Consider the following 25,913-nt stretch of genomic DNA (forward strand, 5'->3'; position numbering starts at 1 on the left):
GCCATGTATTTCTCCATAATCTCTTCTAGCGCAAATCAGGTCTTCTCTCTTTCTCTGCTCTCACCAGCACGTACCTCATCAAATATGAATACAATTACAATTATTCGGACGATATGACCCAGCCACCGGAGCTCTAGGACCTTAATTCGCTGCGCTATGTCTATGTCGCCGTAAAGCTCATACAGCTCTTTGTTCCATCGTCTGCGATATTCGCCGTCACCAAAGTGCATAGTGAACCTTTCTCTCAAATACTCTATGCGCTGCCTCATCGGAAGTTATCATCGTCTAAGCTTAGTCCAAGGTAGAGACTTATAAAGTGTTATTTTTGTTCGTCGAAAGAGGGCTTTACTACTCAATTGCCTGCTTAGTCCAAAGTAGCACTTGTTGACAAGAGAGATTCTCCGGTAGATTTCAAGGCTGATATTATTATCGGTGGTAATGCTAGTTCCTAAATAAACGAAGCCTCTCACTACCTCAAAAGTTAACTGTCAACACTGGCGTGAGTGCGTCAACTGCTTATTTGATGGCAAGAGTCCTCATTCACTACCAGACCCCTATGCGATATTTAGAAGACTTAAGTCGTTTATGTCGGTCGTAATAATCATTCTAACAGAGAGCAACTTTCTATAGCGAATAAATTTGAGTCAACATAACCATTATTCAATATTCCTTGTACCTTTTATGACATCGCTGTGCAAATTTACCCGCCTGTTTGAATGAAAAATAGATGGGAACACCCGCTCGAAATAAGTACATTTCTGTGCCAAGTATATGAGTGCATGTAAGTGCAAATTATTCTTACACAGGCCTACGTTTGAAGTACGTACTTCTTCCATAATATATGTACAAATGTACATATAGGTATGTGCATGTAGTTTTCACTTTCGCAGCATACAACTGATCGCGTGCTTACGCTATGACGTAGCAAACCGGCTGAAGTAACCCCAATGGATTTCCCACATTCGACTGCTGTTGTAAGCTTTGAGCTGTTTGATACCGCATATATACATATATATAAATATCTATGCTTGTACGAGTATTTATAAATATTTCAGCTTGAGTAAATATGAATCATTGAATACTCTTGCAAAAGCTTCAAGCTACTTCGAAGCGGGGTTTACATTGATGAAAACAGTCATAGAAGAAACCAAGCAGAACACCATCTAGCCATTAATGTGTTAGTTAGATATTTAAAAAAGTTTGTAAAAATTAGAATTCAAATACATCAGCAGGCAAGCCCTTCACTATAATTTTGAATATTTAGAGTTTATTTTATTCATGAAAATAAAGAGCCGCAGTTTGGACTTATTTTTAATAGTTTAAATTTAAATTTAATTTTTAAATTTTAATTTTATGGGGGGTTCGAAATTCTACCAATTCTGTTTTTTCATATACATTCCTTAATCCCTCAGATTAAAAAATCATCTGGACTTTTACAAAGCATTTCTTATTACTTTCAAATGATTACTACTTACTTGGATATAAACAATTTTTTCAAACAGTTCGGCAAATCACAACTGCCAACTTTGGTTAAGTACTCAAACTTAAGAAATCAAACTTGCATTTGGTCAAATTGGTAAATACCTGTACAGATGTGCATCCCTTGTTTCCTTTATTGTATGTTTATAAAAATGCTCCTAGAAAGAGTACAATAAATTCTTAACTAATATTTTTATTTAGCTTTGAGAGTATTTATTTATAACTACGCTGGTATCTAAAATTGGTTGATACTTCTCCTGTATTTGGACTGTTTTAGCTGAAGTATTCAAATCGCACTGCAGAGTATCTTATAGTAACGTAAAACCTGCTTGGTATATGCAGGTTTTTTCCGAATTGTCGCAAACATTCAGTGCTGAATGCAACGCACTAGTGCACTGCTCCACTCATCAGCTAACTCACGTTTGACATCGCCTGAAGCTCTCTACGACTAGCTTCAGCTGCAGCTCAGCGACAGAAGTTGACTGGTCGCCCTACTCTCAGCAGCGATTTTATGAATTATAAAATCTTGAAGCCACTAAGTAACCACTTCAGTTGTTTATTTGTTTCGCGTTCGAATTGAAGTTTCGTTCTTTGAAGAACGACGGGTTTGCGCAGTTAATCACTGCCTACATTACGTGATAATTTATATATGTAAATATATGAATAAAATAAGTAACGAGAGACTTCATATACAAAATTTATATAAATATATAAATAAAATAAGTATAAGCTTATAAATAATTTATTAGTCGCAGCGCAGAAGTTCACCGTTATAGTTCGATTTACATATGTGCATAATTTTTTGTTTTGTTTAAACTGTGACCCGCGTATTGAAAGTGAAAATGCCACAAGATATTTTGGAACGTCAAAATCAAACCATAAATGGCAGTATGAAGGATAAATACGGGCGACCTGCTACACCATCTGCAACATTCACGAATGCTGCATTCACCAACGATGAGCACGGTGCTGAGACAATTTTTCGGCGCAAAAGTGGTAACGCCAATAGTTTGCAGCTAGCAGAGAACGGCAACGCCAAAGAAACAGCTATCCAAAATCCGTCGTCCTTGGATTTCGATGACATATTGCCAATGATTGGAGAGTTTGGAAAATATCAGAAAATATTGTTTCTTCTAATGATTCCTTTCGCTACATTTGTGGCCTTCGTTTATTTTTCACAAATTTTCATGACTTTAGTGCCAGAGCAACATTGGTGTACTGTACCAGAATTAGAAGTCTTAACTGTGGAAGAAAGGTAAGTGTAAAGGAAAATAATAACACCGATTATGGGTTAATTATAAATATAGTTTTGGCAAAAAATATTGAAATTTTGTTGACACCACCAAGAAATCGTCCCATTTCAAATTCATATTTTTTTTTAGAATCATTCATTTTATTAGAGAATCTGGCTACAACCAATTTATTTACACAAATAAATCTGTGTAAATATATAAAAATAATATTAACTTATTTATCTAACGGCGAAAGAGCACACATGTAATGCTTTTCATAAGATTTTTTATTTATCCTATGAGCATAATGCAAGAAGAAGGAAAAAATGTATTTGGAATAAGTGGTAACATAGTATCAAAACCGTTCAAAAGAATAATTATGAAAAAATGTATGAGTAAAATTTGAGATTAAAGCATAGTTTACAGTCAGAAAAATACATAAAGTATGTATTTGATTCTTAATTTTGAAACAAATCAATAAAATGTGAAAAGCCAAATATCTACAAGGATTCTGAAAGGGGATGATAAGCTTAGATAAACTTAAATACTTATATCAAATGATATATAAGTGTATATGAAATTGTTTGCCTGAATAGTGTCTTTATCCAAACATTGCCAATCCGAATGAAAACAATACAGTCATTGCTAGCATATGCGAACTCTATGATCACTATAATCATTAATCCAAATCAATTGCTAGCGAGTGCAATGACTATAGTACATATCTATAGGACACGAGCGAGTAGTCTAGCACAAAAAACCCTAAGGATAAGTAAATATATGGAATATATGTATAATTATCGGGCAGATTCTGGGATAGCTTCAGCAGGATAATAAGGTTGTGGAAAGGAAGAGATTTTCTTAGGCCATCAGTAACTGCTGACCACAATGGAAAAGCTTGTGGAAAGTTCAATGTTCTTTGAGGTTCTAATTACTGAAAATTGTTAATGTGTACGTACATATGCTCATCAAATCAAATCAAGGCATATTTAGAAATGAATAAAAAGAGTACGAAGATACTTTCTCTCGAATTTGTCATTTTTTGCAATATGAGCACAGAAGTTTCATTCAATTTTGTTTGCAAACGACCCTTTGGGGATATTGCAGAATGCCTTTCGTAATCATTCTTTGCCGAAACTTGCAAGTGATACAATTTCCGGCAAACTGTTAGCGAAGAGTATTAGACCACTTTTTGTTTTCGCACTGTATTCATATTTCGTTACTATTTGGACAAAAACTCGGCAAATAAGTTCCTCAACAAACACATCCACGTAATTTAGCTCCGTTATTCAATAAACTTGCATCACTGAGAATTAGGTACCATTTGTATAATGAATAATAAATAAAGATGTGAATGGAGTTTAAAATGCAAGCGATTTTCACAAATTGAGCACTACAAAAAAGGATTGCGAATTAATGAAGAATGAATTACCGGTTTACACAATTATAAATAATTAGGTAACCAATAAGTTTTATTTAATTGAAAAAAGTCACATCCGTTCAAAGTGCCCTCTATTGAGGCAGGTACGGCGAGTTACTTCCTCTTTCCCTCTTTGAAAAAAACGCAATACAAATTTCTATCTACCTTGCGATGGGTGTGCTAACAGTAAGAGCAGAGTGTTGCAATATTTTTACATTTATGAAGTAACCTGTAATATGTGATATATGAGGAATGTTTGTCCACTTTTAAGAAATAAAATGTTAGCTCCCAGTAAGTACATATGTGACCATTTTTGGTGAGAGTTCTTAAATTTACACTTATTTTTAACACTAAAATGCCATTTTTTATACATCAATTCTAAATGCATTTTATAAGCATTGCTTTATTTGCAAACATCGCAGGTCTCTTCAACTGCCTAGTGTAAATTTAAACGCCTTCTCTCGCTTTCAGCAAATTTAGCACAGCTTTTTCAACAATAATTCAACATTTCGACCAGTTAACTAATTAGATATGTGGAAAATATTTTTTTAATTAATAATATAACAGACCAATTTATTAAAATGAGTCAAAAAAGTTCTTAGGATTATCAAAATTACGGCATATTTAACTGACGCTAGAAAATCGTAGAGGTGTAAATGACGTTATAAAAAACGTGAAAAAGTTGTATAATGATGTATTTGATTTGATCCAAAATTTCGAACAGTTTTGTAGTTCTTTCAACGGCAGAATTAATCGCTCGCTTCAGGTCTAAACTTAAGATAATGTCCATGTTTTTGTGTGATTTTAAATAGTATCGTAGTACATATAACAAAGCATTATTGTTAGTCGTGTGTGATAACACATAAAGTAGTTATTTTTGCAAATATGCATTCGTTAAAACCAAAAAATTATCCACCACTCAAAAATTGAGAGAGCAAAGTGACAGTGCAATGCAAGAGAAGCGTAAACATATGATTGAATTTTTTATAAATCAATAATGTCAGCTATAAGTACTATCAGTAAGTTTTTTGGCCAACATAAAAATATGTAAACAAATGCAGCTGATATGCCTTCTTCTATCTGTTTTCTCCATTTGTTAACTTTTCGATTTTTCTTATGTTTGGGAGAGAATTTTCGCTGACGCTTTTGATTTTGATTGATAACTGAGGACGGCTAAATTTGTTATCGTATGCAGCAACTATTATCAAAAGAAATAAAATAAAATTAAAATAAATTTTAAGTCTAAAAGCAAAAAGACTACAAAAAAATTTCAAGCGAAGTATGTAATAGCACAGAAGCTGATAGGTATTTATTTGCATTTTTTATTTTATAAAAATAAGGAAGTATTCGCTCAAATCTCAAGTCAGTATTATTATATGTATTCCGATTAATACTAATTGGAAAAGTCACCTCCACCTCCTCTCTTTTCATTACATTTTTTTAGCATTTTTTTGTTAGTATACTATTGTACCCAATACTTCAACTTATTGTCCACCCTCAGTCTCGAATTTAAGCTACAAATATTGCATTAAAACATATATTTTAGAACTTCATAGGCTGGCTTTGACAAAATTCCAAAAGAATTTTCAAACCATTAATCCATTCCATTACGGATTTTATTAAGTGTGTTTTTGTATTTGTGAATTTATTTTCAATAATTTTAAGTTTGTATTTTCAAACAGGCAAATAATAGAATCAAAAATGTTTAACTGCTTAATATGGGGTGAATTCGAAACCTTTGAATTTTCGCAAATTGTATTTATAGCTATGATTTGATTGTGTTATTCCCCTTTTTCATAATAGAATGGCATTTTCTAGGAAATATAAATTGATAACCACACCACCATGAAACAGAAAGCATATCATAGGGCTTTTTTTGGGTGCCTAGTTTTTAAGATCGTATTTTATAAACCAACTGTAGATTATAATAATAATACTACTAATAATAAACTCAGCTCTATAATAACTCAACTTTTTTATTTTTCCTTTATAATACTTGTACAATTATGTATATACACCCATTAATTGAGATACTAATTAAAGGTTTTACTTAGCTTTAAAAAGTCCCCTCGGTTTACTGACATTTTTAAAACCATTTTAATACGCGAAGCCGTTTCTATTAAAACTAAAAATCACAAATCGAAACAAAAGTGAAAATTATTTCATTCAATGCCAATTGGTGTTGGTGGTGGTTGGCTATTTAAGGTTTTCTCTAACTAGTACGGTAAGATACGGTACGCGAATATACTTACACAATTTCATGTATGAATGTGCATGCTTATAATGGGTGCTTTTTGGAGACAAATACTATATAATTTTTTTTTAATTTTGTAAAATACACAAAAGCTTTTCAAATAGGCTTTACATATACATATATCTGTAATTGTTGGCTGTTTGGCCGAGCTCCTCCTCCAATTTATGGATATGGAGACACCTACAGCTTTTTCCGCCTCTGAATGGCAGATGATTTTTGTGAGAAGCTTTTGCATGGTAGAAATACACTCGGAGGTTTGCCATTGCTTGCAGAAGGGTAACCGCTATGAGAAAAACGTTTGCTATCATTTGCTGTTTCATGCGCATAATGGGTTTTTAACCCACCTCAAATTTTAGCCTTTAATTTTAGAGCATTTCGTTTTCATAAATAATTTCGAGTCTATGTCTGCCTTAGGAGGACCCTCAAATCCCTTACATTTTCAAATACTTCCTCCAGCATAATCTGATTACCTCTAAATGCTTATCTCTAACCCGCTTATCTAAAAATGCATTTAATGTTGGATTCGTTGTCTTCTATCAAAACAAGTACGGTACTCCATATCCCTTATGTAATACGAACGATCATATTAATTTGTCAACGATCAGTATTTATTTGCCAAGTGTACTTCGAGCTTCTCCTCTAATGTGGATTACACCTCTGTCATAAAAAATGATGGACTAACAGTTTTATGCCAACTCCAAACTGCAAGTGCTATCAAAAACTAATTTTTCTATAACTTGAGCTATCGCGAACACGGTGTTACGCAAAGACACTCATCTATGGCGACGATTAACAAATGCAATTGGGGTATTTCACAACACGACATCATAAGTGTCGTATGCTGTGCATATGTCGTAAACTTTGAACGGCTAAAAATAGAGTTTAAGGGGTTCGCAAGGTATAATTCGTATAAGCAATTATTAATTATATAGTGATTTTTCATACAGTTAAAAAGTACTTGTTATTTCAAGTCCCCTAAGCATTTATTTAATCGTTAAACACTTAACGACTTTAGACAAAACGATACTTACGACACCTTATGAACTAACTAAATGTAAGTTACATACATTTTTGAGCGTCACAAACCAGTAATGAATTAAAAGAAGTCCCTTATAATATTTAAAGGAAGGTATTAACTCGTGTTAAATAAATTTTGTCCTTTCCTAATAAGATGTATTGATCGTCCAAAATAGTGTTAAAAGTTTTAGATTTTCGTGAAATGTGTTCAGCAGTCAATGTTTCCAGTTGAAGGTCGCTTTACAGTAGAGGTAGACTAAAAAAATACAACTTGTACAAAACAGAATAATTTGCTTTGTGCAAAATATAATAACCCAAAATGTTGAATTGTACATAATTACGCTACACTATCATTTGAATAGCTTTTTAGAATCATAATCCAAAACCAGACAAACAAAATGAATACTGCTGCTACAGTATATACTATATGTCTAAGCACTGTTTATGTTATATATACCTATTTGTAAAAGAATAAATAAAAAACCCAAAGTAAAAAAATCAAAAGTTTTAGAACAGCTGAAGAGAATTGCAACATAAGAAACGAACTAACTAGTTTGGCAGAACGACTAAAATTAATAGGTAAATGTGTATGAGTAAAGTAGTTTTTCTTTTGGCTTAAATACGTATTATTAATGCTTGCCAAGCTGCTCAAGATCATTTCAAATTCCTTTTAGCCTCATGCACATGTGCATGTCAATTGATTAGCTATTTATGTATATGTACCTATATGTATGTATATGCAAATTTTTATGGATATGCATACCGTATGTAAGTGTGCACAAGTATTTACAAATAAAAATGATTTGTAGCATATTACATTAAGTAAATATGTAATATTGTAAATTTACTTATTGCATTAAGGTGCAACAAATTTATACTTGATTGTCAGCAGTCAGGCGTTCAAATACTTTTTGGGTATACTCGATCTTTCAAAAGACGCGCCTAGATATTGTTTTAAAGTACAACATGTAAAAGTTTAGATTCTTTCAGGTTTCACTATTTTTATTTAAAATACGGCTCATAATTTAAATGCCAACCATGAGCACGTCAGCAGGTAAAATCTGCCAAACAGTCAATTTTTGAATGCCAAATAGTTGAGAACGTCAAGATATGTTGTCATCGATGTTGAAGGTTGTTCAGCAACACTTTGCGCTACAGCAGCAATAATCTCAATAGAATGCCCAGTTTTTGGTTTCGCAGTCCTATTTCTATACTGGACAGAACTAGTTTCGTGATATTTTTTCACCAACCTTTCAACTGTCGTCTCATTCGGAGGATTATTTCCACCAAAACAAAAACCCGAATTTTGTGATATGCTCTTAAAGGACGACCGTTTTCATAATAAGATTCAATAATTTTAACGCATTGTTTTAAAAAATTGTATGGTTGATCTGTCTACTTGACAAATGTCATAAAAAGTACCGTCCACAAAGTATTCACTACTAACATGTAAGTGTCGCTTTTGAAAGACCCTTTATATTTACTAATAGTGTGTGGTTACTAGACTATCACGTAAAACAATGTTTATAATATTTAACACAAATAGTGTGTAAGTTTTGTATGTGCATACGTTGCGTAATCATAATTATGTGTGAAAGCTGGAGGAGATTGATAATTGGGAATTGATATATTCTCAACTTTATTTGAATAACCATGTGCACTTTGTGTTAGAGAGATGTTTATCCAGTTTTGTTATCCTTTTAAATTGTGTCTTAAGGAAATCGTTTGCATATTCTTGCGTACTACCTATCCAAGGCACACAGCAACTATTTCCGTATATTCATTACCTTCAGAGTATTTCTAACTTTTAGAATTGAGAGAAATAAAATATTTCTGTAGTTTTTTAATAAATTGATGGCTGATAAATTACGAATTGAGAATATTGTTATATAAAAGTATGAAGTCGAATTTTCTATAAAAGCTCCCTAACTTCGAAGTTGTAAAACAAATTGGCTTTGAAATATTTGTGGTATTTCAAATTTACAAAAATAAATTGTAAGAACTGATAAATTTAGGAAATCAAATGAGTTTTCCAACAAGAATTATAACAGAATGATTAAACCGGTTTAAAATGCAGTAAACCGTATATGCGCTTATTTTCTTATTTGGATTGCAACAGTGTTTTAACTAAAGTTATGAATATGTATAAGCACGTTTGATTCAAATAATATCTGCACATGTGTTTTTAGCACTTATTCGTGCTTACACATATTATTAGTACATATGGTATGTATAAGTATTTATAAAAATATTGATGCGTACCATACATACACATACATATATGCACATGTAAAAGTTTAATAAGAAAATAACCGCAAAATTTAAACGTAGCGCACTGATTGTTCAAAGTGGTATTTATAGTTCCATACGTTTTTTATTAAATAAACTTAGAAGTTTTTCTAATTTTAAAATGGTTTTGTATTTGTTGTTAATGAAATTATTTATTTTGTTTCTTTATCAAAGACAAGTGAAACAGCAATTGCCAAAATTGTTTGAAGCCTATGCGAAATAAAATCAACTTTATACGGATAATAAGATTTTTCAGTACATATGTACGTTGCTATAATAGAGGTTATCACAATCTTGTCTATTTGCATATTTCGGTGCAAGTACGCACATTTATTACTGTTTTGGCATGCTAATACGCAAATGCACATTTTTGATTTATTTCTTGCAATAATGGTAACAAATAATTTTCCGAAATCACAAATAGAAAAATAAAAAGTGTTGTTGACGATACCCAAAAGTTTTGCTGACAAACTTTTAAACTTATAACATTAATTAACTAAAAAATCTCCCTCATTAAGCGTGTCTTCCTTGGAACTGTAAAATGCACTGAAAAATTTCTTCAAAGGTGTAATTATAGCTAGAGTTTAAGATACCCGGGTATCCAGCAGTGCGAGTAGCTATAGGGTGGGCCATGTAAAATTTGCTTTTTGAATCGGCTATAAAAAAAAACTAATCAATATTTTTTCAAACTTTTTTTTTATTTTGAAGATTGAACATTGTCATTTATGAATGAAAAATAATATCGTTCAAATGACTGCCACGACTGGCTTTACGAGTACAGTAGGCCATTCGATCAACCCAATCTATTTCGTGTTTTAATGCATCAATCGTCTCTGGATGGTTCGCATAGCATTTGTCCTTAACGGCTCCCCACAAAAAATAGTTCAACGGGCTTAAATCACAGCTCCGAGGCGGCCAATTGATATCGGAATTTCGGCTGATTATTCGGTTTCCAAAAACGGTAGCCAAAAGTTCGAGTGTAACTTTGGCAGTGTGACAAGTTTACCATCCTGTTGAAACCAAATGTCGTCCATGTCATCCTCTTCAATTTTTGGAAACAAAAACTCGTTGAGCATGTCACGGTAACGCTCGCCATTTACTATAACCGCGGAAGAAGAAGAAGACTCACCACTTTGGAAATAGGTTTTCAAAATCTCCCATTTCGTAAATGTCAAACCTTTAAGTAAATTATGAACATATTTGACATCTCATTTGTGTTACCATTCTCAACAAAATAGGTGGTTCAAAAAGCAAACGCTATATGGCCCACAGTGTATAAGCTCGCTCGAATTTTGTTCATTGCGCAATTGCTCAAATGTTTGTAGGAAATTTTCGAACAATTTATTTGAATAATTTTATTGGTCAGCATTTACTCAGCTGATACTGACAAAAAAGTCAAAATAATCAAAACAAGTATCGCTCAAATTGCGAACGCTCGAAAATTTTCGAGTAATGGGCATTGAGCGGGAACTAGTTGCTCATACGCACGGGCTGTTCGAAAATGTGGGTACAAAATCGAGAGCTCTAATTACAACTGCAACATTGGTGTACAATTTTTTAATATGCTTCAGCACAATTCGAGTATTTAAAAACTTGTAATATTTAACAAAAGCCAATATTTAACAGAGCCAAACTGAATTTTCTGTACTCGCGTAAATTTTGGTAAAATTTTATTTAGACTGGCTGTTAATTTTTGGAATCAAACAAACGGTTAGACAATGAGAGTTATAGCTTGTAACATCGGACGGACAGACTAGAATTTAGTCTTGAAATATAAAAAAGTTGTACATCTTAATCAGGTGAAGAGCCGTGTACAAGGTTTAGGCGAGTTTTATTTACGTCACATTTCACGTTTTTTTTTATTTTTTGAAAATTACGCTTATGCGAAAATTAAGGCATTATTATTGATCGAGTTCACGCGCTTTCAATACCAATCCACTTTGGACTAAGAGTAATTTGTGTACCAAGTTTCATTCTAGTGTATTAAATTTTGATCGAATTATCGAGCCCACGGATGGGCAGATGGACGGGCCAACATGGCGAAATCTACTTCTTTCATCAATCTTAGCATTTTGATATACATACATCCCGATTTCTTTAATCTATAATATACAATTGTTATGTGCACAAAAGTTAAATGCGCTTGGCACAAGTGCGAGGGTATAAAAACACATTCCATCGCGTGATGAAATCCATTTTTTTTCTTTCTGAAAGACTAATTTCCGTTTAATAATTTATTAACTATTTTTCAAATTTAATCCTCCTTACACCACTGATACTATTTTGGAGGTATTCAATCAATTACAAAATTAAGGAAATGCGTTTGCAATAAGTTGGACCTTAAAATTGCTTATTAATATTTTTGAATTTACTACAAAACATCTTTAAAAAACTGTATACATATATATGTATCCATAAATGTTATATTTAGAGACAGATTTAGGTTAGAGCCACTGTTTTTACGCAGAATATAAGCAAAAACATAATAGGATTACAAGTTTATATATATATATATATATATATATATATAAATATATATACATATAATATGGCGCCTACATCCTTTTTGGGTGTTTGGCCGAGCTCCTTCCTCCTCCTATTTATGGCATGTGTCTTGAAGTTGTTCCACCAACAGTGACTTACAGTTTTAAGCCGACTCCAAATGGTAAATGGTATTTTATGAGGAGCCTTTTTATGGCAGAAATACCTTTGGAGGTTTGCCATTGTCTGTCGAGGAGCGACCAACTTTTTCTATCAACTGCTGTTTTATGCCCATCATTTGTAGTCACGCACCAACCCATTCGGCTACGGCAGTCGCTGGTTAGTTTCATTATTTTTAGCTGCGTAAGTGAATGGTATTTTTGGACGCCTTGAACTTCCATACACACACATTATTTTGACGTTTATTTTTCGTATGCAGGGTACACAAATACCATGCGAAGAAATGAATTTTTTGATGGGGCTTACATAATAATAACGTCAAAACCAATTGTTTAAGGCTTATGACCGAAAGTGTAAGGTGCCATACATCACGTGAAAACAAAGCTTTATTGGAACGAACTTGTGATTAAAATCACTCATACCATATAATTTTTAAACTAATATAGTCTTGACTTTTGTGTGTTTTATTTGAAAAAGGTCTATGTCGAGAGTTGCTACTTAAATTTTGAGATCGATAATTATTTCCTGTGAATACTTGAAATAATTTTCGATACTCCTCCAAACGTGTTTTGGTTGCCCGGCTTCCGAAAATTAATGTAAAGCACTCTTTTTAAGAAAATTCCAGCCCGCTGACAATCGTGAACAATTTATATAAACCAGAAGCTAGTACATTAATACTTATATATGTATGTGCGTATGAACGTACGACACTTTTATAAAACTAAATTCTTTTATTCTATTTAACGATCTTCAGTAGTTTCTTTTTTGGTTTCCACAACATTTTCTGTTTTTCTTATATACCGCAATTCCGGATTCTTACTGTCCCTTCCTTCATCATATTTTTCCACAATAGATGGATAAAGAACTCGAAATCAAAGTTTCCATATTATCTACTACTTTCCCGGATTTCAAAAAAAATAAGAGAAATCACTTCTAACACCCCTTCGGTCGGACCCAAAATTAAGTTTGTTGAGAGTAAAAAAGCTATACAAATACAAATGATTCGTTAATACTTTTAATGCTGATTTTAATATTTCTTAACCTTTCAAATAATAATAGTGACAAAGGTCTCAGCTGATAATAGAACACTTTAGAAATAGTAGTTATTCACAGTTACATATTAAATTCATTCGAAGCACACAGAAGGCATTCACGCGAACACTTGATTAAATATTTCATATTATTTTGTAATTAGAAAAGTTGATTTGTTTGCTTCTTATTCAGTGTTTACTTTTAATAAGTTGCCTTTATTAAATTTGGAGTACCTGATTCAATAAAGATAACTTACATATCCATACATCTATACATGTGCATGTACATATCTGCGTGTACACATGTACATTCCTCTCAGCGTGTTGTAATATTTTATAGATTTAGTTTTTCTACATTTGATGTGCCAATATTCAAGGTTTTTGCCATTTTAAGTTGATGCAATGTCGTTAGAAAGTAACTAGACTTTTATTAGCGAGTAGCAGACCATATAAATAGTATCAATTAATTAAGTACTAATGTATATACATCCGCTAATGTAAATAGATATCTCGAATTGTTTTATAAGTTCCCATGCTAAAACATAAGTACATATATGCATGAATTCACACATGATAATTTAATGATAATAAGTAACTACAAGGTCCTTTATTTAGTAAAATATTGAGACAACTCAAACTGAATCGAAATGGATAGTTTTGTTTCCGAGTCAGTAATCGTGATTTGTACTAGCTTTGCCACGAACCGAAAACCGCAAAACAGTCAACAACAAAAAGGCAGAAGTACTCCAGCTACAACATTTTATTGAAGGTCTCTCCGCTTGTATTTATTTATGGTTAATTTAAAACATATCTCTTTATCTACATTAAATCTCGCGTAAATTGCTTTGGCCATAAAGCACCACAGCACTTTATTCATGTTTTGTGAGTACCTACCCAATGGTATATCTGCCTGTAGTAAATCAAGACTAGTTGGAACCAGTCCTCAACAATTGCTCGTAATAATTACCACACATAGGTTTATTGGTTTTTAGTTATTCCTTACCATACTACATTATTATGAATTACGCATGTTCGTATACGAGTATATTTTTCGTTTTTTTTCGAACTCATAATACGCCCACAACATTTAAAAGTGTATGATGAAAGGAATGTCATTACCTCTGATGTCTTCAATGAACACTTAATTTCACTATTTTCTTAATTAAGTTTAGCATGTGCACTAATATAATATATTTTTAGTCACTAATGTAAAGATCTTACAAAGAATAAACAGCCAAACAAACAATAACCATATTATTCCCGACACATAAGAAACAAAATCCTACCAAAGGCAGATCAAAAACGAAAAAAATTTTTTTTTAATTATTCAAATGCATTCCCCCATGCGCTTGGCCTATACACATGAATTTTATTCTTTTTGAACACGGGTCGATATAACTCGATCGATGTAACTGTAACGGCTTCCGATTACGATTCCCATTCAAAACAATCTTAGATAGGTCGAAATTGATGTGAGGTATTGCACGAGGCAAGCAAGCAAATAATTCCTTGTACTACAGTTACGGTTCGAAATGTTATGAATATAAATAAAATAAGAAATGCGCGCAATGCCCTCCAGCTGAATTGTCGATATATGTATAATGTTTTATATGCGGAGAAGTTTTTGACTAAGGGATCTCGCACCGACAGTCTCATCATCCCAATATTAACATACATGCATATAAACTTATTTTTATTGTAAGAAGGTTGAAGACAGTCACCAAATGGCAATGGCGGTATAAGACTAGTTCTTCAACGAAGCAATATAAATTTGCCTGCAGGGATAGTTTATAAATGCCAGATTTGTTTATTCATAGTGAACTTTTTTACTGCCCATTCATTGAGACAACAATTTTGATTTAAAAGTTTGTACACGCGCATGCATATACAGTAAATGTAGCCGCACCTGCCTCGCATCGTGGGGATTGTAGTGAATTTTGGTTAAGCTACGATTCAGCCACACATATCTTTTTGTACTTAAGTTAAACACATACATAATTCCTCTTGCTTAATCAAGGTCAAATGTTCGTTCTCATATCATGTCTACATATTATTCTTTTTTCTTTTCTGCTTGATTCTGCTACCTCAAAATTAAAAAGCGTTATTGCCACTCACTAATTTTAGTTGTTGTTGGTATCACTATGCATTGTACAAGTGTGATTATTACTCATTTATGAATAAGTTGCGTTTTCAATTTGCATGCTACTGACAATTTAATTACTACTAAATATTACCATTTTCACGTTTATAATAAACTCATAAGATGTGTTGTTTGATGTTAAATAATTACTACGCATTCTCTCATTATTGACTAATTACTTTACTTACAGATTGGCCCTCTCGATACCTAGAATGTCTGGAATTCGGGAATACGACAATTGCAAGATGTATGATGTAAATTATACGGAATTATTGGCCAAGGGCAGGCGTAAAGCCGATCCAAGCTGGCCCGTAGTAAATTGCCGCCATGGCTGGTCATATAATTTTACCGGTTATCCATATGCCACAGTAGCAACCGAACAGAATTGGGTTTGTGAGCATGATGCGCTGCCAACTTACGCCCAATCGATTTTCTTTATGGGGGCTATTGTTGGTGGTTTACTTTTTGGTTGGATCGCTGATAAATTTGGGCGTATACCTGCATTAGTTGGATGTAACTTAATTGGTTTTGCGGCTGGTGTGGGTACTGCATTCACTACAAATTTCTGGCAGTTCGCTTTGATGAGATTTTTTGTAGGATTCGCTTTTGACAATTGTTTCACGATGATGTATATTCTGGGTAAGTACCATTACCTTTCATTTGCATATCTATATACATATTTAAACATTTTGCTCAGTGTCAACATAATATTACTAACCATTTCTGAAACTGGCTGTGAAATAAACAAGTACTGGCACTGACTGACGATCCATTTCGTGACTGGCGTTAAAGATAAGAACTTTAGCAGATAGTTAAAAAACTATCCTCATAATGTACCATATATGAATATGGAATCACCCTATAGTAACTAATATAATAAATACATCAGATGATCATCTAAGAGGCAAGCTTGGATGCACCACTGTTAGACCATAGTCATACTGCCGTCTGCATAAAATCGTATTTACGAAGCTTTCACATGAGGATACCTACTTGATATCTTAAGAAGCAAAACTACAAATTTGTAAATAATATATCTGATATTTTAATTTACTTATTTACTTTAAGCTCACTTTCGTGGTTTGATAATATAATCTTGTTTAGTAGCTCCCACCTCTCTTGGTGAAAGGAGTGAATAGTAAGTTGAGACGGGTGATAGAGACCAATGAAGTTTTCATAGCTACTGAGGGGGATGATATGATATTACTGGCGTTTCTGTTCTATGCTAAAGGGTGTTTTTTTTAGAGGTTAGGTTTTCAAGATGAAATAAAACGTATATAATTTAATGTTATGGCCAAGAATTTAGCTTTATTATAAAGATAAGGGCTTGCCATTATGTTTTAAAAATGATTTCGGACAAGTGGCCGCCGCGGCTGGCTCGAATAAATTCCAGCCGAGAGGCCCAATTTTCGACCACTTTTTGCAGCAATTGGGGCCGTATGTCAGCAATAACGCACCGAATATTCTTTTCCAAGATGTCAATCGTCTCGGGCTTATCTGCGTAGACAAGCGACTTCACATAGCCCCACAAGAAATAGTCCAGCGGTGTTATATCGCACGATCTTGGAGGCCACGCTACAGGTCCACGGCGCGAGATAATGCGCTCACCAAAAGTTTCCTTCAATAAATCGATTGTTGCGTTGGCTGTATGGCATGTAGCGCCGTCTTGTTGGAACCAAAGGTCGTCCACATCAACATCGTCCAATTCAGGCACGAAAAAGTCATTAATCATGGCTCTATAGCGCTCTCCATTGACTGTAACATTATGGCCGGCTTCATTTTTAAAGAAATATGGACCAATGATTCCCTCTGCCCATAGAGCACACCAAACAGTGACTTTTTGAGGATTTAACGGCGTCTCAGCAATGGCTTGTGGATTATGTTCACTCAAAATGCGACAATTTTGCTTATTGACATACCCATTCAACCAAAAGTGAGCTTCATCACTGAACAAAATTTTCTTCGATGCGCCGCGCGAACCGAACCATTATTTTCGTAATAAATTTGCACGATTTGCAAACGTTGTTCAGGTGTAAGTCTATTCATTATGAAATGGCAAACCAAACTGAGCATAAATCAAGTGACAGCTGTCAAAAAGACCATCTACGAAAAAAGTAGTGCCAACTTGAAAACCTAACCTCTAAAAAAACACCCTATAGTTTCAGTTAACACGTTCGCGGACGTGAATGCTGTAGCATTCATTTTTATAGTGATGCAAAATGACGTGAATGCTACAGCATCCAAATTTTAATGCCAAGTTTTCTTCATTTAATTTCATGTAACCTTTAGTTTTTGTTATTAATATACATTTCAAAGTAATGACCACTTGATTCATTAAGTACTTTCATATAACAGTTAAAATACGATGTTCTGACTACTCTTATAATATATGTATAATCAGTTTTTGGATATTACAACTACATAGATTCAAAAATAATTGCCTGTCTATTTTTGCAGCTCCCTGAAATTTTGAGTGTCCGCGAACGTGTTACGAATGCATTGCACTTAATTGTAGAAAGGTATCCGTTGTTATTATTCAGGCAATAAGCCCCTAATCAGGCAATAAGCCCCTCAAATTTCCCAAACCATATAGAAATGTCATACTACCTTAATCTTAAAAACTGAAAGTAGAAAATGTAGTTCTTATTTTCTCCTACATTCAACTTATACTAAAAGGAAGTAAATTCTGTCATTACAGGGTCTTTAACTAACCCTACCTCTATACAAAACTATTTGGCGGTCTTTATTCGCCTAGAATATAGCAAAATTGGTTCTTGCACAGATACCATTCCATTACGATGTCTTCTTTGAATTTTTAAGTTCTAGTCTAATTGCCTGCGAAACAAAAACAAGCCTAGCCTCCGTCCAGTTAGCTATAAAATTATACTTCGGGGTCTAAACTGAAAACTGCAGATCAAATTAGGGGCTTAGGGGTATTTTTCGGTTTTAAACTGGCTTTCAGGAACCCTATAGATTACTTCATTCCGAATGGGTGCGCTATGTTAGCTTCTGTACGGCATAATTGTACGCATTTCTCAGATCCTTATACTCTCAAAAAGTTGTATAATATACATATAGCATTTGTTCGGGCCCGTTTAGAATATCTAAACCACTCACATATAGTAAAAACAATTGAGCGTATACTCATACAAAAGGTATTTATAAAATTTGCGTTACAGTCCCTGAACTCTTCTTCTGAATTTAATATTGCTACAGAAGAACACTTTTGTCGTGTTTCTTAGTATTAAATATGCTAATAAGTGAGTTTGATTCGAGGATGGTTCCATATCTAGAAGTCCACGCAAGTGGGCAAAATTACTGATCGCCATTCACTTGGGATGGCCAGGACGATTCTTCTGCATATGGTTCAAGCAGCTCACAACTCCCGGGATTAGCCCAAGTATCCTCTGGATAGCTTCCGAACACCCGTTCGGGTATGAGCTAAAGTGAGAAGGCGAAACATTCCAGGATAGCTGGTTGTGCGCTGGTCTTGGGACCCGCCACAGAGGCTGATCGACTTCGCCGGAGCCCGAAACATGGTAGTCTGCAGCACCCAGAAATTCCAGCATAAGAAAATACACCAAGCACCAAGCCACGTGGCTGTCTCCTGATCGGAAAACGCGAAACCAAATCGATCATGTTGTGATAGATGGAAGACACGCTTCCAGTGTTTTAGATGTACGTACGATCCGAGGACCCAACATCGACTCGGATCATTACCTTATTGCAGCCAAATTACGCACACGCCTCTGTGCAGCAAAAAGCGTACAGCTAACTACGAATGTTCGACATCGAAAAGCTGCAAACACAACAGACAGCCAGAAGATTCGCAACTCGAATCTCACTCATGCTCTCAGAGAGTACTGCCCAACAAACCAACATGCCCGAGTAATGGAGCAACATTTCTCGTTTTTTACGTATCGCCGCCGAAGAAGAAATCGGATTCCGGCGAGCCCGAAAAAACAGTTGGTACGACGAGAAATGTCATTCTGCCGCCGAAAGAAAAGATGCCGCCTATAGAGCCACGCTGCGATCGGGCGCAACGCGAGCCATGTGGGATCGCTACAGAGAGCTAAGAAAGGAAGAGAGACGTATTATCCGACAGAAAAAACGAGGGGCCGATATACGCGAGTCCGAGGAGCTTGAGATGCTGGCCAATAGGAACAACGCCCGAAAATTCTACCAGAAAGTTCGGCGGTATACAGAAGGTTTCAAGACCGGGGCGTTGTCCTGTAAGAACAAAGACGGCGATCTGGTGACTGACATCCAGGGCATTCTTAACTTATAGAGGAAACACTTCTCGAACCTATTAAATAGTGACAGCTGCGCATGTCAAAGAGAATATGAAGATCCCGATACCCCAATCGTTGACGACGGAATTGTCGTTCCGCTACCCGACCATGACGATAACGCGTCTAAAGAACAACAAAGCCGCGGGCGCCGATGGACTGCCGGCTGTGCTATTCAGACATGGCGGCGAGGAGCTGGTAAGGTGCATGCATCAGTTTCTATGCAAAATATGGTCGGATGAAAGCATGCCTTCCCATTGGAACTTAAGTGTGATCTGCACAATCCATAAAAAGGGCGATCCTGCAATCTGTGCCAATTACCGCGGGATTAGTCTTCTAAATATCGCCTATAAGGTTCTAGCGAGCGTATTGTGTGAAAGGCTGAAGCCCACCGTCAACCAACTGATTGGACCTTATCAGTGTGGCTTTAGACCTGGAAAGTCTACCATCGACCAAATATTCACAATACGCCAAATCTTGGAAAAGACCCATGAAAGGAGAATCGACACACACCATCTTTTCGTCGACTTCAAAGCTGCATTCGACAGTAAGAAAAGGAGTTTCCTGTATGCCACGATGTCTGAATTTGGTATCCCCGCAAAACTAATACGGCTATGCAAGATTACGTTGCTCAACACCAGCAGCGCCGTCAGAGTTGAGAAGGACCTCTCCGAGCCGAGGTTTCAGACAGGGTGACTCGCTGTCGTGTGATTTCTTTAACCTGGTGTTGGAGAGGATCGTACGAGCTGCAGAACTTAATCGCTCAGGCACAATTTTTTATAAGAGCGTACAATTGTTGGCGTATGCCAATGATATTGACATCTCCGGCGTTAACAACTGCGCTGTCAGTTCTACCTTCTCCAAACTGGATAAAGAGGCAAAGCGAATGGGTCTGGTGATGAACGAGGACAAAACGAAGTACCTCCTGTCATCAAACAAACAGTCGGCGCACTCGCGTATCGGCACCCACGTCACTGTTGACAGCTATGATTTCGAGGTTGTAAAAGACTTCGTTGATTTGGAAACCAGCATTAACACCGATAACAATTTCAGCCTTGAAATCCAACGAATCTGTCTTGCCAACAAGTGCTACTTTGGACTAAGTAGGCAACTGAGTAGTAAAGTCCTCTCTCAACGAACAAAACTAACACTCTACAAGACTCTCATCATGCCCGTCCTAACGTATGGCGCAGAAGCGGGTTGGCGATGACAACATCCGATGAAGCGACGCTGGGAGTGTTTGAGAGAAAGATTCTGCGTAAGATTTTTGGGTCTTTGCACGTTGGCAACAGCGAATATCGCAGGCGATTGAACAATGAGCTGTATGAGCTCTACGACGACATAGACATAGCGCAGCGAATAAAGATCCAGCGGCTTCGTTGGCTGGGTCATGTCGTCCGAATGGATACAAACGCTCCGGCTCTGAAAGTATTCGATGCGGTACCAGATGGTGGTAGTAGAGGAAGAGGAAGGCCTCCTCTGCGTTGGAAATATCAGGTGGAGAAAGAATTGGCTTTACTTGGTGTGTCCAATTGGCGCCGTTTAGCACGAGAAAGAAACGACTGGCGCGCTTTGTTAAACTCGGCTAAAATCGCGTAAACGGTTATCGCGCCAATTAAGAAGAAGAAGAATTTGATTGTACGGATATCTCAAGATATGCCTGTACCTGTTAGAAACTTGCGCCTTTTTTTGTGTCATGTTTTATTTGCAATTGAACAATTCAATTATGCTATGAATACACCCATTGCGCGAACCATGAGTGAACTCAATAATGTCAAAGAAGTCGACTTTAATTCACTAAAGCGGTACTGAAAAACTTAGTTCCAAATCTTTCGCAAACTCGTTGTTCCTATTTATACATGCATAGATAGTAAGAATATACAGGGTGAACGATATGAAGTGTTACCTATTCAAAACACCATAACTTTTTTGTGCAAAATTAGTTTTTATCGATTTCAAAGATAAAATTGTTCAAAAATGATTACAATTTTAACATATATTCACTTTAGCTCGATATGACCACCTTTAGCCTTGACTATAGCCTTCAAACGGTCAAAAAATGAGTTGCATGCTGCACGAATGTGATCTTGGCCCATTCTCGTATAATCACTTTGTTCAGCGCATCCATACTGGCATATTTTTTAGTCCTCACCTTCGGATTTGCGTCTAGCGAATTCGAAAGCCATTGTGTGGACGAAATGAAGTGTGGAACATGATTTTTTAACCATTCTTGGTTCACACGAGCTTTATGAGACGGTGCCGAGTCCAGTTGGAACGTCCATGGTCTACGACCGAAATGTTTGCGTGCCCACGGCTCTAAAGCAGCTTCTAAAACATTTTCCCGATAATATGTAAGTCGCATTCAGTTTGACACCAGGCTCGATAAAAACGATTGGAAAGCGTCCATCAGCGGTCACTGCGGCCCAAACCATTACTTGCGATGGGAAATTGCTTCGAGTGGCCATACGTAGGCTCAAATTCCCGTATGAGCGTTCGGTCAAGTAAACACGATCGTTTTGAGTGTTTATGAACTGCTCAATTGAGAAATTTTTTTCATCGGAAAACACAATGTTAGGAAATTTCCCACGTTCATGCAAGCGCAACAACTCCTTTGATCTTTCGCACCGAACTTTTTTTTGCTGGGGTGAAAGATCGTGTGCTTTTTGGAACTTGTAAGCCTTGACCTTGAGCTCATTTTTCAATATGCGTCGAATACTGTCTTGCGATATTTTCAGTTCTTTGGCCATTTTTCTTCCACCTCGACGTGGATTTCGTTTAAGTCGAGCCTTCACTTTCCGAACCATTTCTGGCGTTGTTGCGGTTTTTTTTTGGTCCACCTGCATAGCGTTTTGCAATGCTAGCAGTATCATTGTAACGTTTTATAGTGCGATACACAAACATTTTATTCACTTTGAGGTGACTGAGCTCACTAACAATGGCTGGTTGTGATTTTCCAGCCAAATATAACGCAATCACACTATTACGTTTGAGTTCCATCACAGAAAAAAAAAATCAACAAAACTGAGACGCAAATAAAGGGTTTTTCAATAAGGGCGGGTAGATGTTGAAATGGAATAAAATGGCGTTTGTTGTGTGGCACGTAGCGCCGTCCTGCTGGAACCACATGTCGTCTAGGTTCATATGGTTCAATATGGGCCATAAGAAATTGGAACGGCCACCACGTCTACCGAAAAATGGGCGCAATGCGCGCAACGTTTGCGTGCTGTTTAATCGTGTAACTTGCCATGATGATTTGGCATAAACAACTGAATAATAAACAAAAGATTTGACAGATGTCACCAAAACAAAATGGCTGCCACAGGGCGCCAAAATCGACCCGCGCCAATTGAAACCCCCTTTACTTTTGATGGCTTATAAACAATATATTGAACTGTCATTAGAACATTTTTGACGTTGATGTCATGAGCTGTTTTACAGATACAAGCAGCGTGAAGTTGGTCACACTTCATATCGTTCACCCTGTATATAATTGTATTTCATTATGAAATAAATCAATAGGTCTACCAACTATTAAATAAATTTAATAATCACCTTTTCGCGTTTTTTTTATTATGTACGAAATCTTAAATTTAGAGTTAGAGCAGTCTTAAATGATTTTCAACCCTCACGCGTCTCGTATGTAAACAAATTTCGATTAAATTGGTAGCGATCATTAAATTGGTTATGTTGTTGTTATTGTTGTATCAGTATAAACATTCCCCATACTTACATACGGGGAATGCTGCTGGATTGACAGCCCTTGATCGGATATAAATCCGAGTCGTTTCGGTAACGTAGAACCGACTGTCGTGGAATCGATTAAATTGGGTATCATTTTGTTGGGTTACATTGTTTTTGTACCCCTTTGCATGTAGGTATGTGTATACAAATACAGCACCTGCGAGTCTTTAAAGAAATTCTGCTTGTTTTCTTATAGTACTTCACTCTTCATACGCTCTGAGTATGTAGATATGCATACGAGCGTACATAAAAAAATACATTTACTTTGTTTTTTTTGTAATAAAATCAAAACCCCAAAAAGAGAACCATATTCTAACGGCCAGTTTTTCACTGCTAGTTCAACTATGCTTTCCGGTAACACTAACTTTAAATGCCCAACAGGCTCTAACTGAGTTTAAAAAATTATCCACTGTTATGCCAAATCAATTTTAAAATGTATCAGGCTCTTAAAATTCAAAATTGATTGGTGAAACTGAAATTGATTGGTAAAACCACTAAAAATTTAGATTTTTAAAATTTTGACTTCAGATCCATACCCAGAGACTCAGGGAACTATTAGAAACGTGGTTTGACTTGATTTTGTAACCCTCTCCTGGGATTACAGAGTTTTGATTACTCACTTGAGTCTTCTGACCCGTAGTGCATTGCGTGTGAAAATTTGACAAACAAAGAAAGTGAATTTCACACCTTGCTAAGACCAACAAGTATGTGTATATACATACCTACATATGTACATTGTACATAAACTGCAAAAATTCTTTACTAGTATGAAAGTTGAAAAAAACTTGCGTTAAAGGTCGCGCTCCCCCGTTTTCATTTATATATTATATAACATTGTAAAAATAGTATGGTTAAATAAATAAAATATTTTAAAAATATGCACTTACATATATACATACGTATCTGTATACATACCCAAATGAGTTGTAATTTAATTAATTCCTTGCAAATTCTTTCATTTCAGTACTTGAGTATGTTGGCCCTAGGTATCGCACATTTGTCGCCAATATGTCAATAGCGTTATTCTTTACTGCCGCAGCCTGTTTACTACCTTGGATTGCGTATTTTATTGCAAACTGGAAACTATTTGCCATCGTCACGTCTGCCCCTCTTATTTTGGTTATATTAACCCCTTTCGTTATACCAGAGTCGGCGAGGTATGTGCATACATACATACATATACATACATATGAGCATATGTCCATATTTAAACAATTCTGATTTGATTTCTTTACAGGTGGCTTGTATCCCAGGGCAAAGTGGATAAGGCTATATCTATATTGAAGAGACTCGAAAAAGTGAATGGAAAGCACGTGCCCACAGGAACGTATCAAACGTTCAGTGCCAGTTGTTTGAAAATGAAGCAGGAAGAGACGAAAAATAGTAGTTATTCAATTTTAGATCTCTTTAAAACACCTCGTTTGCGACGAACCACACTTCTGCTTATTGTAATTTGGATGGCAATTTCATTAGTATTTGATGGTCATGTGCGAAATGTGAGCTCACTGGGAGTAAACGTGTTCTTCACATTTACTGTGGCTTGCTTTACAGAATTCCCGGCAGATAGCATCCTTACATTAATACTAGACAAATGGGGACGTCGTTGGTTGGCATGTGGCTCTATGATTGCCAGTGGTATTTTCAGTTTGCTCGCTACACTTGTTCCGCCTGGGATTTACTTTGCCTCTTTAGCTATTATGGGCCGTTTCTTTGTTAATATTTCATACAACATTGGCTTGCAATATGCCGCTGAAATTCTGCCGACTGTCGTCCGAGCCCAAGGAGTCGCCTTCATTCACATTATGGGCTACGTTGCGAGTATTATAGCTCCCTTTGTTGTGTATTTAGAAAAAGTTTCTCCGGCTCTGCCGCTTATTATTCTGGGTGGTTTAGGAATCATTGGCGGTTTACTAGCTTTACTATTACCAGAAACGCTGAATCACGATCTTCCACAATCTTTAGCAGATGGTGAAGATTTTGGACGAGGCCAAAGTATTTGGGATTTCCCATGCTTGACAAAAAAACTGGATGAACACACCACTGGAGAAGTGCGACCACAAAACTTTGTCCGTTCAACACAAACTGGAGCATCGCTTCGATCTTCCACCCGGGGAGAATTTCGTTCGAGTATTTTAAGAAGATCAGTGAATTCCCGTTACTCATCAAGGCTATGAATCTTTACACTTAGTTTTTACTAGAAAATAATATTCATAAGTATATTTGAAGCAAAGCTTCCTTAACATTGTTCAAGAAGTTAATTGAGTCCATACACTTGTGATATTAGTACTAAGTACACGTGTCAAACGCATTTAACGAATACTTTAGTTCTTACAACTTCTATAAATAAATAAAAACATGTT

At 35.7% G+C, this 25,913-nt stretch overlaps 1 protein-coding gene across 1 annotated transcript; it reads left to right on the forward strand.

The window, feature by feature from the left end:
• The first annotated feature begins 1,719 nt into the window (after positions 1-1,719).
• Positions 1,720-25,883, forward strand: LOC128859884 (carcinine transporter). Its single transcript, XM_054097021.1, has 4 exons — positions 1,720-2,734; positions 15,714-16,162; positions 24,518-24,710; positions 24,791-25,883. The coding sequence occupies exons 1-4, from the start codon at positions 2,322-2,324 to the stop codon at positions 25,725-25,727; spliced, it is 1,992 nt and encodes a 663-aa protein (XP_053952996.1). The 5' UTR covers positions 1,720-2,321; the 3' UTR covers positions 25,728-25,883.
• The last annotated feature ends 30 nt before the right edge of the window (positions 25,884-25,913 follow it).

This window comes from Anastrepha ludens, chromosome 4 (genome assembly GCF_028408465.1).
Source record: "Anastrepha ludens isolate Willacy chromosome 4, idAnaLude1.1, whole genome shotgun sequence".
NCBI lineage: Eukaryota > Metazoa > Arthropoda > Insecta > Diptera > Tephritidae > Anastrepha > Anastrepha ludens.

Coding starts and splice junctions, on each gene's coding strand:
- LOC128859884 (XM_054097021.1), top strand. CDS start 2,322: ATGCCACAAGATATTTTGGAACGTCAAAATCAAACCATAAATGGCAGT. Junction 2,735..15,713: donor GTCTTAACTGTGGAAGAAAG/GTAAGTGTAAAG, acceptor CTTTACTTACAG/ATTGGCCCTCTCGATACCTA. Junction 16,163..24,517: donor CACGATGATGTATATTCTGG/GTAAGTACCATT, acceptor CTTTCATTTCAG/TACTTGAGTATGTTGGCCCT.